A 12,057-nucleotide genomic window follows, 5' to 3' on the forward strand; every position below is an offset into this window, starting at 1 on the left:
TCCCTGGGCTTGACAAGGGCAAGGCACTACCTGCAGGGATCACCAACAGCTCATCAAAGACAACACAGTAATCAGACACACGGTCTGCAGCTGGGCCTGAGTGCCAAATGACGCCAGGGGAGGTCTTGAGACACCCAGGGAGCAGGGGCCCCCGAGCAGCTGTGGTAACACCTCTGTTTACATTTATACTTGGTTGAACTTTATACTTCTTTAGAGGAAGAGACCGTGCGTGTTTTAATCACTACTTAGGTATTCAAAAATTGAGTAACAAAGGACTTCATCCCCTGGACCTGGAATATATACAGGAAGTTTTAAAATAAAATATTAAATCTAGGATTTCCCTCTAAGGATAATAGCTAACATTTATTGAAAGCTTAGTATATGTCAAGCAGTGTGTGAAATGCTTTCTGGGCCACTCTGTTATCTATCAGAATTAAATAACCAGAACAACCCTTTAAGAAAGTACCATTATGTCTGGAATTTTACAAATAAGGTTAACACAGATGTGGAAAAGCCAGGGCCGTCTGCACCAAAACCCTCCCTCTTAACCAGGATGCTGTAAGGCCTGTGCTGAAATGCAATAGTTACTCTCACACACAGGGAATAAAAGACCAATTCCAAAGATGGCAGTGTGGCTTAAGTAAGATGAAGAAAGGACAGCACATGATGGAAGCTCCACAGAGACCATTCTTTCAGCCCCATGACTCAGGCCTCCAGTCTTAATATAATGAAACACAGGACACGAAACCTCCCCCACCTTGGGTCAGGTGTTGGCAACCCAATTAGAACCTTGCTAAATAACAACAACAAATGGTCTGTTGTTTAATAAGGGAGGACTTTCACTCTGAGAAGCCTAAGTGTTAGGTCAGTGCAACAAGGTGTCATGGTAAGACCAACAAGGAATACTCTACTATTTTGAAACTCAGGACAGATCAACATGGGCCAGCTGAATTTTGGTAAATTGCTGCCATGTAGCCTTCCTACAGAAATAAACATTCTGAGCACTTAAGCAAACAGAAGGACAAATTTTTGTCTGGTCATTTAAAGCAGGTGAAAAAGACCTCTACTTGGCAAAATGTTTTAAATGTTACAGATCACAACTTCAGCATTTATAGTGCAACAGGAATGTACTTAAATTTCTATGAATTCAGCCAGCTCCCACTGTAGTTATTAATTCTTGAGGCTTCAGTATATCTTTATTACAATTTACTTATTTTGTATATGTAACAAAACAGATGTGACCTTCACAGAGGACAGAGTTCCAATTATGTGAGGACCAAACATCACAGTTTTAATCAATTAACTCAAGCAAGGTACTAATTACCATTATTACAGACTTATAGTCTGACTCCTCTGTAATTATACTTTAAAACACTGATATGCATTATAAGTGCCTTGGTGACTTCCTAATTCCCAACCTCAATGAAGATTACATTTTAATTATTCCTGAATTCCTAAACAAGAATATGAACTGAAGCGGTACCAATAGCCCTACCCAAAGGAAATACAGCCTATAATACTGTTTTAGAAACTCAGATTCCTTTGCTGGGTTTCAAAGCTGTGCCTAAATAAACAACAAGGAAAATAATCTATTAAAATATTATTTTGAAATTAAATGTTAAACCAGAATAGGAATCAGGTAGTTGCTAAAGCACAACGCAAGAAGATTAACACACACAATGTTAATTGTCAAAAAACTTCTGTGTAAGATCAGAGGCTATTGTTCTGGCCATCCTTTATCTCAGGGCCCTGAACAATGGGCAGAGACATCTTCCCCAGCAAGGAACCACCTTCAAAAGTGAGGCAAATATTCTCAGCTTCCAACCTGGCTTTTAAAGTTTTTAACAACAGGATTAAGTATTATTATAGAGTTGGTAAAAGCTAAACTGAATTCCCACTTCTGCCTTGCTTATTCATAGCTTTTCAGTGGGATTACCCATCATCCAATGGGGCAGGACTGAGGAATAAGCAAGGTGTGAAGATCATGAAATCTTGCACCACACACTCCACCAGGAAAGCCCACTAATGCTTAGTATCTCTCAGAAGAGCATCTCCCGTTCCCTCCAGGGACGTGTGAATGGTGACCTATCAAAATAAATGTGCTCCCACAGTAGTATGAGCCAGATGTGTGTCAGACTCTTTACATACATCATCATATTTAGTCCTCACATGAGGCCCAGAGGTGAGCACTGGGAGCAGAACTTCACCGGTGAGGAATCTGAGGTGCCAAGAAATGAAGGACTCACCCAAAGTCACACTGCTGACAAGTGGCAGAGCTGAGAGCTGAGCCAACAACCAGAGTGGTGGGAGTGAGCACAGGGTGTGGGGTGGTGGGGGTGGGTGTGTGTGTGGGTGTGTGTGTGTGTGTGTGAAGGGGGCAGCAAGACCAATCAGGTTGATTTTTATTGTCAGTGTGTCAGATCTGAGCATCAGAGCCTCAGCACTTCCATCCACTTGCCACACTCAGCTCAGGTCCTGGAACATAGAGTTCCACTCTGTAACTCTTGATCCTGTTCTGGAGGAAAGTAGGGTGAGGTTGCTTAAGAACAAAGATTTTACAGCAGCATAGATTTGGGTTCCAATCCTGATTCTGACACTTGGACGACTTTTGCCAATTTGCTTTAACTCTCTGAGTCTTATTTTTCCATCTAGAAATTGGGAATAATAATTCCTACCTTAAAGAACTGTTGTTGGAATCAAGTGAGAAAGTGTTTCTAAAGGGATAGGAGAGAAGTACAAATGACATCTCCACTGACCAAGCTTAGCCCACCTGGGGTTTTCCCCCTCCATGGAACCTCCCACCACCCCACACATGTTCACTACTTCCTTTCTCTGAACCAGGCATTGCCTATGGCCTTTTGATGATTTCACATTGTTTCATATTTTATGTTACTATTTTGAGTTGGACTTGTTTTACTCAACAAAAATTGTAAGTTCCAATAAGGCAGAAATCATAGATATCCTTATATCTTCTGTAATTCTGTGCACAATGTCAAACATTCATTCAACCATTTATACATTAATTCCTTCATTAAACAAATTGTCCCTGAGTCCCTGCAATGTGGCAGATGCTGTGACAGGCCCTAGGGTAGAGTAATAAGCAAAACGTGCACAGCCCCTGCCTTCACAGGTGAGGAGGTGCCCCATCCAGCCACGACTATATGATGACCGTGTCCAGTGTCTTGGAGAGAAAGAACTAGGTCTTTTAGGATCTAATTTAGATTAGGAGAGAGGGTGAAAGAGGCACCCTGGAGGACCTGACCCTTAAGCTGAATTTAGAGGGATGAGTAAGAACTAGCCAAACAAAGAATGAGGAAAGACATTTCAAGACAGAGGGCACAGCCTGTGTTAGGAGTCCGAGTGGGAAAGCAGGACAGTGCCTGTGACAGACATGGTGAATAAGGAGGAGACAGTGACGGAGGAGGCTGGGGAAGTGGGGGCGGGGGGCGCGGGGGGGGAGCAGATCACACAGACCACGCTGAGGGGATTAAACTTGTTCCCCAGGTGCAGTGGGAGGCTTCTGAACAGATGACTGACAGGCAGTAGGTGTGCAATAAATACTGTTTTAATTAAATTGCCAGGATCCATCCTGAGTGTAAGGAGGGGGAAAATTCTAAATACTTAGAAAGTGAAACTAGTGCAGTCTCAGAGTTCTTGTTTCCAAGGCTTGCCATGGAGCTTACAATACTTACTTTTCCACGAAAAGTCACCAAGGTCACTAAGACTTTGGACTCAAAGCTAAAATCGTGTTGACCTTAGATACAATTTTATGAATTGGTTAAAATCTGTAAGATTCCCCATCCTAATCTGATTCCCTGTAACATAAACGGCAAACTAAATTAAGTAGTCAATATTTCAGATGCTGTGGTTTATGACATTTCTACTAGAAAATCGAGTTATTTGGGATCTTATGGTTCTTTTCTCCTTACCTGCTTCATAGGACGGAGGGAACCAACTGTTTTCCATCCACTGAATGCTGTCCAATTTGGGATTTCATTAGGCTCGAGGAGGATCTGTCTTCCCAAGAAATTGGATCCTTCATAAGCTATCCACCTGTATGAGAGCAGGAAAGAAAAAAGTGGGTGCTTAAAAACAGAAAGCAAGCTCCTATCAAAAATACCTGCTATCAGACCAAACAGCTTTAAGACTTCTAGGTTTGTAGATTTTTTAAGAAAAAAATGTACAATTCTATTTTTTAACAAAAGAACAGGGAGAACTAGGAGAAAGCCCACGGGACTGAGGCTCAGAGCAGCTGGATTTCAGTTAGGATTTTGTTTCCTCACTTCTCAAACAAGGTTCCCTCCAGCTCTGAAAGTGTACGTTCCTTTGATAATACAAAGTCTTTTTTCATCAACATTTTATTATTCAGAGATAGACCATAACTGCTCACTACTACCCAGTTAATGAACACTAGTTTACTCTTCCATCTTGGGCTCTTCATTATTTGTCTGTTGGGGCCTCTTCAATGGCTCCAGTGACTTCTCCAGACACACGTCCTCCCACAACTTCTCCAAGGCCATCAAGGACCACTTAAAATTATTCACAGAAATCCCCTGGCTTACTCTTCCTTCAAGGCCTGGCTCCTTTGCAAATCCTTCTGAAAATCCCAGGGGCCTTCACCTTGGGCCAAGATAAAGTGTGTAAAGTGTACACAGCCTGCGGTGAGTGTCTAGAGTATCGAGACTCACTTAATGGCGCACAGTCACACCCATTCCTTTACAGATTGACACTGGTTGCTTTTGTGCCACACTGGCACATTGAATAGTTGTCACAGAGACAGGATGGCCAACCAACTGAAAAGACCATCTGATCCTTTTCAGAAAAAGTTTGCCAAGCCCCGCTGTAGATAGTTATCAAGCTGGATGGCTAAGGAGAATAAGCTGTGAGTGCGATGAGGATCTGAAATTCTCAGCAGGACTCAAGGTCACTGCCAACAGTGCTTTCAGAAAGTATGTGTGGAAGATGAGGTGCTGCCTTGCCTGGTCCAGACAAAGAACTCTGCTCCCCACACCCGAGATTGGGCCTGGCCAAATTATGGACATGAACAAGACAGACAACCTTCCCTCTACCCCTTCTTGCCTTAGACACAGGTCTAAAACATCAGACTGGAGCAGAGTCAGGACAACATGACTATGGAGGTGCTTGTCCACCTCTCCAGCTTTGCAGCTTCTTTAACAGGCAGAGAAGTTTCAGTGTAACACCTGGGCAAGTTAATAACTATACTTCATTATATATTAATGTACATGAATCCCACAGTTGAAAAGCATTGAAGCTTGGCCTTTGTTACCATCACAGATCAGAGATATGGGACAATATGGGGATTAAAAAAAGCAAATGAAATTTGCCGCTGAGGGTAGCTGGCTGTGCATAAGTCGTATTCTATGAGCCATATGTTTCTAGCAAACCCCTCAAACAGCTTTCCCTATTCCTTGCTCTGTGTACCAATTCTCTTATGCAGAATCCAGAACAGTGAGAATAGGTGAATAATAAGCTACAGGGGAGAAATACGAATGTCAAGGTGAAATGGCACCAGTTTTCTACGAAAGAGTGAAGTAAGCTGGTGAGAAATTTCCAGAGGGGAGTCAATAATTATCAGTTCCACATAGGAATATAAAGAAAAGAAATGTTTAGAAATGCCGTGAAAGTCCTATATCACAGGGATGTAGAATTCAGTTCAAACAGACTTGGTGAAGTGGTAAATAATATGCTGGAATAATATGGGGATTATTATGCTTAGAGTAAATCAATTTATATTTAATAAACACCAAAACATGTGAAATGCTTTGCAGAAGAAAATGTAACCTGCTATACATGTGAATAATACAAAAGCCATTTATTATAATAGACTAATTTTCTTTATATCTTTATCACTTTATATTCTTGGCTTTCTCTTTCATTATCTCCAGATACTTAAACAAGCAGAGTTGATTATCACACAATTTAGTCCTAGGAAATAAAAACAGTCATCTTTATATGAATCATTGAGACCTTTCCGCTGACTTTTGGCATCAAACACCTACGTGCAGGAGGAGGGCCAGGCCTCCAGCCGCACTCCAGCATGGTCTGCGAGGCCGACTTTCCAGGAGGCATGAGAGCTTCAGCCTCAGGGCCCCTCACTTGCAGGCTTCTTATCACTTTCATTCACACCTAATTGATGTATCCAGAGTCTCCCCAGACTGTAAAAGTGCAGGCCCCACACAACCTGGGTCCACCTGACAGACAGCCTGAAGGAACAGCAAGTCTGGTAAGTGTGCTGGGTCAACCAGGGTACTCAGCACGAAAACAAGTACCCTGGAGCAAACAGCTGTCGGACAAACAAGAGATCAAAACAAAATACAACAAAACACTGTCAGTCTTACAAGCAGGAGATGGTCCCACCAGTCAAAGTCACTGATTTAATCAAGTTTCTCCTGAAAGGAAAGTGTACTCAACCAGCTAAGGTCATCTGGTCTACCAGCTCTAGGGCACGTGCTTTGAACACATGGCTTTGGACACCCTCTTCCAAAGGGTCTTCCCCCAGACCACTACGGGCCACCACCTCCTGGACGTGGTCCACAGTCTTCTCGGATTTCTACAGAAACCATGATTATTACACTGAGCAAGACAAGGAGTGAGAGTCCCATCAGAGCAAAGCCAGCAGCCGTTGGGGAGCACAGAGCAACTGTGCACCTGTCCTAAGATGGTGGCCCCAGCAGGCTACACCCTCATCCTGCACTTACAGTCCACTTTTCACCCACACCGACTGGGTGTAGAAGTGCAGGTCCTTGTTCAGAACAGAGTTCACAGCCTCTTCTAGATGTAACTCTCTTCCCTCACAATGTTCCAGAGCAAAAAGGCTGATGGAGGGTTCTTCAAAAACCTAAGGGTACAGAGAAGAGAGAGTGTCACCATACAGGGCAGCAGACCTCAGGGACATCTAGCCCCAACGCGGGGACCCTGGCTTCACTGTACTCTCAAATGCATCATTTACTGCGCTATCCTCTAATGACATTACACTTGAAACCGCACTGGTGAGATTAGAGTCTATCGATAATTTTTATTCACTTTTTGTACATTAAAATAAAAGTGTCGGAAAAGCAATCTTAATCTCATAGTAAAAATGGACACCTGGTTCCAACACATATTAAGGTCTGGCTGTGCTCTCACATGGACCACATATTGGACCTGACAATGCTTTTAGGAATAGAATAAACACGGAACAGACTGGCAGCCTCATTCCCAGGAGGCCACATGAGCAGTCACTGAGAATTTAAGACTCTATGGCTCCAGGCTCCTAAAAACATTCCTAGGAGGGAGGAAAAGGCATTTTTAATTTAACAACAAGCTAGAATGCATAGGAACAGGACTGATTTCTACATTAAAAGTAAGTATTCCTCGGGGCTGGCCCCGTGGCCGAGTGGTTGAGTTTGCACGCTCCGCTGCAGGCGGCCCAGTGTTTCGTTGGTTCGAATCCTGGGCGCGAACATGGCACTGCTCATCAAACCACGCTGAGGCAGCGTCCCACATGCCACAACTAGAGGGACCCACAACGAAGAATATACAACCATGTACTGGGGCGCTTTGGGGAGAGAAAGGAAAAAATAAAATCTTTAAAAAAAAAAAAAAGTAAGTATTCCTCCAACCCCTCATGTCAGACAAGAAGAGAATCAATTCTGCTCTTTTTCATTCATTAATACATGCAAGACACCATACTAGGAGACTCTAGGGGGATGAGAAATCAAAACAAAGATGGAAAACAAGGATCAGGATCAGACACCATTCTTGTATTCAGGGCATTACCAACTAGTAGCTAAATTAAGAGGATTGCACAGATGTAATGCAGCCCAGGGTAGAAGAGGATACGGCCTGTGAGGGCGCTCAGTGGAAGGCTAGATTATTTTTAGCAGAAAGGAACAGGAATCAAGGAAGCTTTGTGGACATGGTAGTGTGTGAGCTTGGGCTCATAGGATGCAATGGATTTGGACAGGCCAGAAAAGAGAGGGAAAGCACTCTGCAAAAAGGAAGGGAGACACAGTGCCTGCGACTTGTTGGGGAACAGTAAGTACGCTCATTCAGCCAGCACACAGACCCCACAGAAAACAGTATCCAGTGCTCCCACTGTCTCCTGTTGCATGTTGAGTTGCCTGCTTCTTGATACTGACAGGGCAGAGTCAGATTCATTGCCAATGGGGGGGTCTGTGAAGGATTTTGGACTGGGGACAAGGAGTGGACTGCAGTATCTGTAACTCGGTACATGAGGAGCAGAGCACTAACAGCAGGGACTGTGGCCGGTCAGGAAGCAGTAAATAAACAGTCCAAACACTGGTCTCACAAGGGGCCTGCAGACAGACTCACATTAAGAGCAAAAGGAATTCCGAAAGCGTCATTCCTGGCAGCAGTGTTTGGCATAGCAAAAGATGAGGAATGACTTAAATGTCCCTCTCAAGGAACTGGTTAAGTAAATTCTGGTACATGCACAGAGGAATTCTATACAGCTGTAAAAAAGAATGAGGAAATCTTTAAGAAAGACACCAAGAAATAGTCTTTAGAGGCAAATACAAAGTGAAGAATAGTGTACAATAGTGCACTTCCTATGCTACCACAAAGAAAAGGGAAAGTTCATGCACACACACACACACATATCTATGTGCCTGTATATACATTAAAAATTTTCTTAAATAAATAAACTCGTACCCATGCCTACACTTTGGAAGAATAGGGTCTGAGAAGAGAAAGGCATGAGAGGGAGCAAAGGTCTTCACCGCACGCCTTCTGGTACCTTCTTTTTTTTGGACCATAGGAATATATTGTTTATCCCAAAATTTAAATTGGTAATTATTATGCATATGTTTGTATGTGCATGTGTGTTTGTATTTTCTTTAATGGCCTTCAGGAAATGTATTGGCAACAACATGAGTGAAAAAGAGAGAGAATGGAAGTAAAAGTACAGTGTACGGGGAGAATACTCCAGGGCAAAACCAGAATCAGACCTAAAGTGGGGAGGGGGAAGGGGGGAAGGTTAGCATCGACAATAAGGGATGCCCAGATAAACTATCACAGCGATAAAACAGACATGGTGAGGCAAACAAACGGAATGAGTAAGTAAGCAAAACGACGTGCAGAGATGTGGCTGGGGGCAAAGTGGTATAGTGTGTAACATGCAAGGAAATATGGAGGGAAAATATGCCCAGGAGCTAAGAACTTAGATTTAGAACTGGATATTTTGAATTGAGATAGAGGCAAGATAATCTTAACAGAAATGTCCAACAAACACTGGACCTTTTGATCCCGAGTCCAGGGAAAAGGCCAAGTGTAGAGATGATAAGTTCAGCGACTCTCAGCATCCAGGAAATAAGGAAAGCCGGATACAGGTGAGAGAATGCAAACAGAAGGAGGCAAGAGGAGAGGGGCGCTGTCATATGATGGAGGTGGTGATGCAAGACGGGCCAGGGAGGTACTGAACTGATGAACGAATGAGGAGACGAGGGCCCAAGGGAAACGTCATAGGAGTAAAGGGGAGAGACAATTACAAGGAGGAGCTGTCCACAGACTCAAACGCTTCCCAGTGGAGGACAGGCTGTCTGGACTTGGCAGTCAGGAGGTAGCTGGGGGCCTGTAAGAGCTGTTTGTGTGGCGTGTGGGAGACGACGGTGGAGCCTAGGCTGTGAGGGCTGAGGAATGTGTGGCAAGAAGTTGCAGACAGGTGCACATGCTATGGTCTAGAGAAGTTGGGATAAAGAGCAGGAGGGAAATGGGCTGGTGGCCAATGAGAATGCCATGGGCGGGGGGAGGTGGCAGTGGACTAGAAAGAAGCTGAATAATGCAGGACAAGAGGAAGCAAGAGTCCAGTCCACTGTTTCCCAACTGTTCAGAACCTCTGACTGTGATCAGTCCATGAGAGAAAGGATTGCTTTGGAAAGGATGAACTATGCTTCCTCTGAAACACAAGGAAAGACAGAAAAAGAATGCTGAGAAATTCCCAGATTTTTAAAGTAGGTAAACGTGTGAGTAATTTTCTCTTTACATTGTGTAGCAAAGCTTACTTGCTGATCAGGGAAAGTCTGAAGCACATCCGGCAGAACTTTCTGCAGTGATAGGAGTGTTGTAATCTGCACTCTTCTCTGTGGTAGCTACTAGCCGCACATAGCCACTGAGCATTTGAAACGTAGCTTGTGTGACCAAGGGACTGAATTCCTTTTATTTAATTTTAACTTACTTAAGTTTAAGTAACCACATGAGGCTAGTGCTATGGTATTGGACAGTACAGAGGTAGGGATCAGAAGATGCTGGAAAAGAACGCAGCAATCCCCGCATGCAGTGAGGCAGTCAGCTAAGCATGAACAAGCTGCCCAGAAGCACTGGTTCTCCCTCAGTAAACACATAAACTGGGCCAGGAATAGAAATTCCTCTCTAGTCATTTAGTTACTAAGTGGCCACAGTCAAGATTAGGCACCTCTTCTGCTACCTGCAAAAATGAAAATTGGAAGTGTCTCAACAGTGCACAGAGGAAACGTCCTTACAGGAGCCAGAACAGCAGTAGGTTAGAAATGTAGCCAAGAGCAGACTCTGAATTACCCACTGAAAATGAATGGACAGTCAAAATCCACAGATAAGCCCCTGACTTTATCGTTGGACTTTCCTCAACATCTTCTTTTAAGCAAGCATTTCAGCTCACCTCTTTACACAGCTACTTGTTGTGTTACTAACTAGTAGAGAAGGACAGACAGGCAAGGAGCCTGGCACAGCTCACAATCAACCATCACAACCCTCCCTCACCCATCAAGAGTCTGCTGAGTAAGAGTGACTGACACATTCAAGGCACTGAACAGTGACATGATGTAGCTATTTTAAATCACAAAGGGGAAAAACTAAAAGCTTATTGTGAGAATGTAATTTAAATGCTAAGCATTATTCTATGAAAAACAGGAGCTGTATACATTTTCCTCTTCCTTTTGCAGAATGCCCACAAAGGTGTTTTCTAAAAGGCTGCCATTATCACTCAAACTGCATCAAATTCACTCCCCAATTCCAAGACAATCTAGCAATTCTGTATCTAGAAATTTATCTTAAGGAAACAATGAAAAATTTGATGGAGGGGTCAAAAAGTTGTTTAAAAATGATGCAGGGAGGTTGAGAAAAAATGTAGAAGGTGACTGAAGTAATATTTTTTATGAGTTTACATAACTCAGCAAGGATGCACTAAGAGACCCAATACATAAATGGGCAAGGAACATAACCAACAGCATTAACCTAGGAAGAAATACGATGGACGGACTGGCGTGGAAAATATCCCACTTCTCCTTTAACAACGAGATATCATCATGTGGCCAATCTACCAAATGTTTCATTTGAGAACATCTATTGCTTCCAAGCTTAAAGTTATTCACCCTCTAGAGGTGTGATATATCTCTAACTTGATTTTTCTCTGTTTAAATTGTTTTAATTTAAATGGTCTTAATTTATAAATAAATTTAAATTTATAAAGACACGATTTATAAATGTACTTAATGGTTAGGAAGACTAGGAAGGTTGGTATTAGCACTAAGGTGGGCAGGGTGGTGGGGAGTGGCTAATAGATAATCACTCAGAAATAAAGAGTGCTGAAGAACTATTTTAAAATCATAGTTCCATGATACATTTTCCAAACGTGAAAGTAGGAAGAGATGTAAACTATTAATAATCTTCAAAACTGAAGAAGACAGAGTAATCTGAACTTTCCGAGGACACGACAAAGCACTATAATTTAATTACGCTTTGAGCTCCACAAACGTGTTGGTCTCAGTCCATGTTGACTTAGAAGACAGCTAACATCTGGGGCCAAATGTTCTTAGGTGTCAGCAGGAACAGGACATTCCTGCTGGGTCAGGTCTAAGCCATGCAAAGAGGACACAGTTCCTAAGAGGAGGACGTGGTTAAGAAATAAAAACAATACTTGAATACATTGTATAAATGAAACTTTCAGTAAGAAAAGAAACCTCATCGCTCCTCATCTAAAATAATTAAATGACAATAATAGTAATAACATAGCACTTATTACTTATAAATATGAATGATATTACTGTTTAAAATGTGAAAAAT

At 42.7% G+C, this 12,057-nt stretch overlaps 1 protein-coding gene across 3 annotated transcripts in view; it reads right to left on the reverse strand.

Annotated features, from left to right (window-relative positions):
* CRYBG3 (crystallin beta-gamma domain containing 3) overlaps nucleotides 1–12,057 on the reverse strand; it is a 106,926-nt gene that overhangs the window by 4,210 nt on the left and 90,659 nt on the right. For all 3 annotated transcript variants that reach the window (XR_011529242.1, XM_070582899.1, XM_070582900.1), the window contains 2 exons: nucleotides 6,720–6,859; nucleotides 3,930–4,053 (listed from right to left, as the gene is read on the reverse strand). Coding sequence is in view for 2 of the 3 variants with exons in the window: in XM_070582899.1 (XP_070439000.1) it covers nucleotides 3,930–4,053; nucleotides 6,720–6,859 (264 nt within the window). In the remaining variant the exon portion in view is untranslated. The remainder of the gene's footprint in view (nucleotides 1–3,929; nucleotides 4,054–6,719; nucleotides 6,860–12,057) is intronic.

The sequence above is a fragment of the Equus przewalskii genome, chromosome 18 (assembly GCF_037783145.1).
Source record: "Equus przewalskii isolate Varuska chromosome 18, EquPr2, whole genome shotgun sequence".
Classification (NCBI taxonomy): Eukaryota; Metazoa; Chordata; class Mammalia; order Perissodactyla; family Equidae; genus Equus; species Equus przewalskii.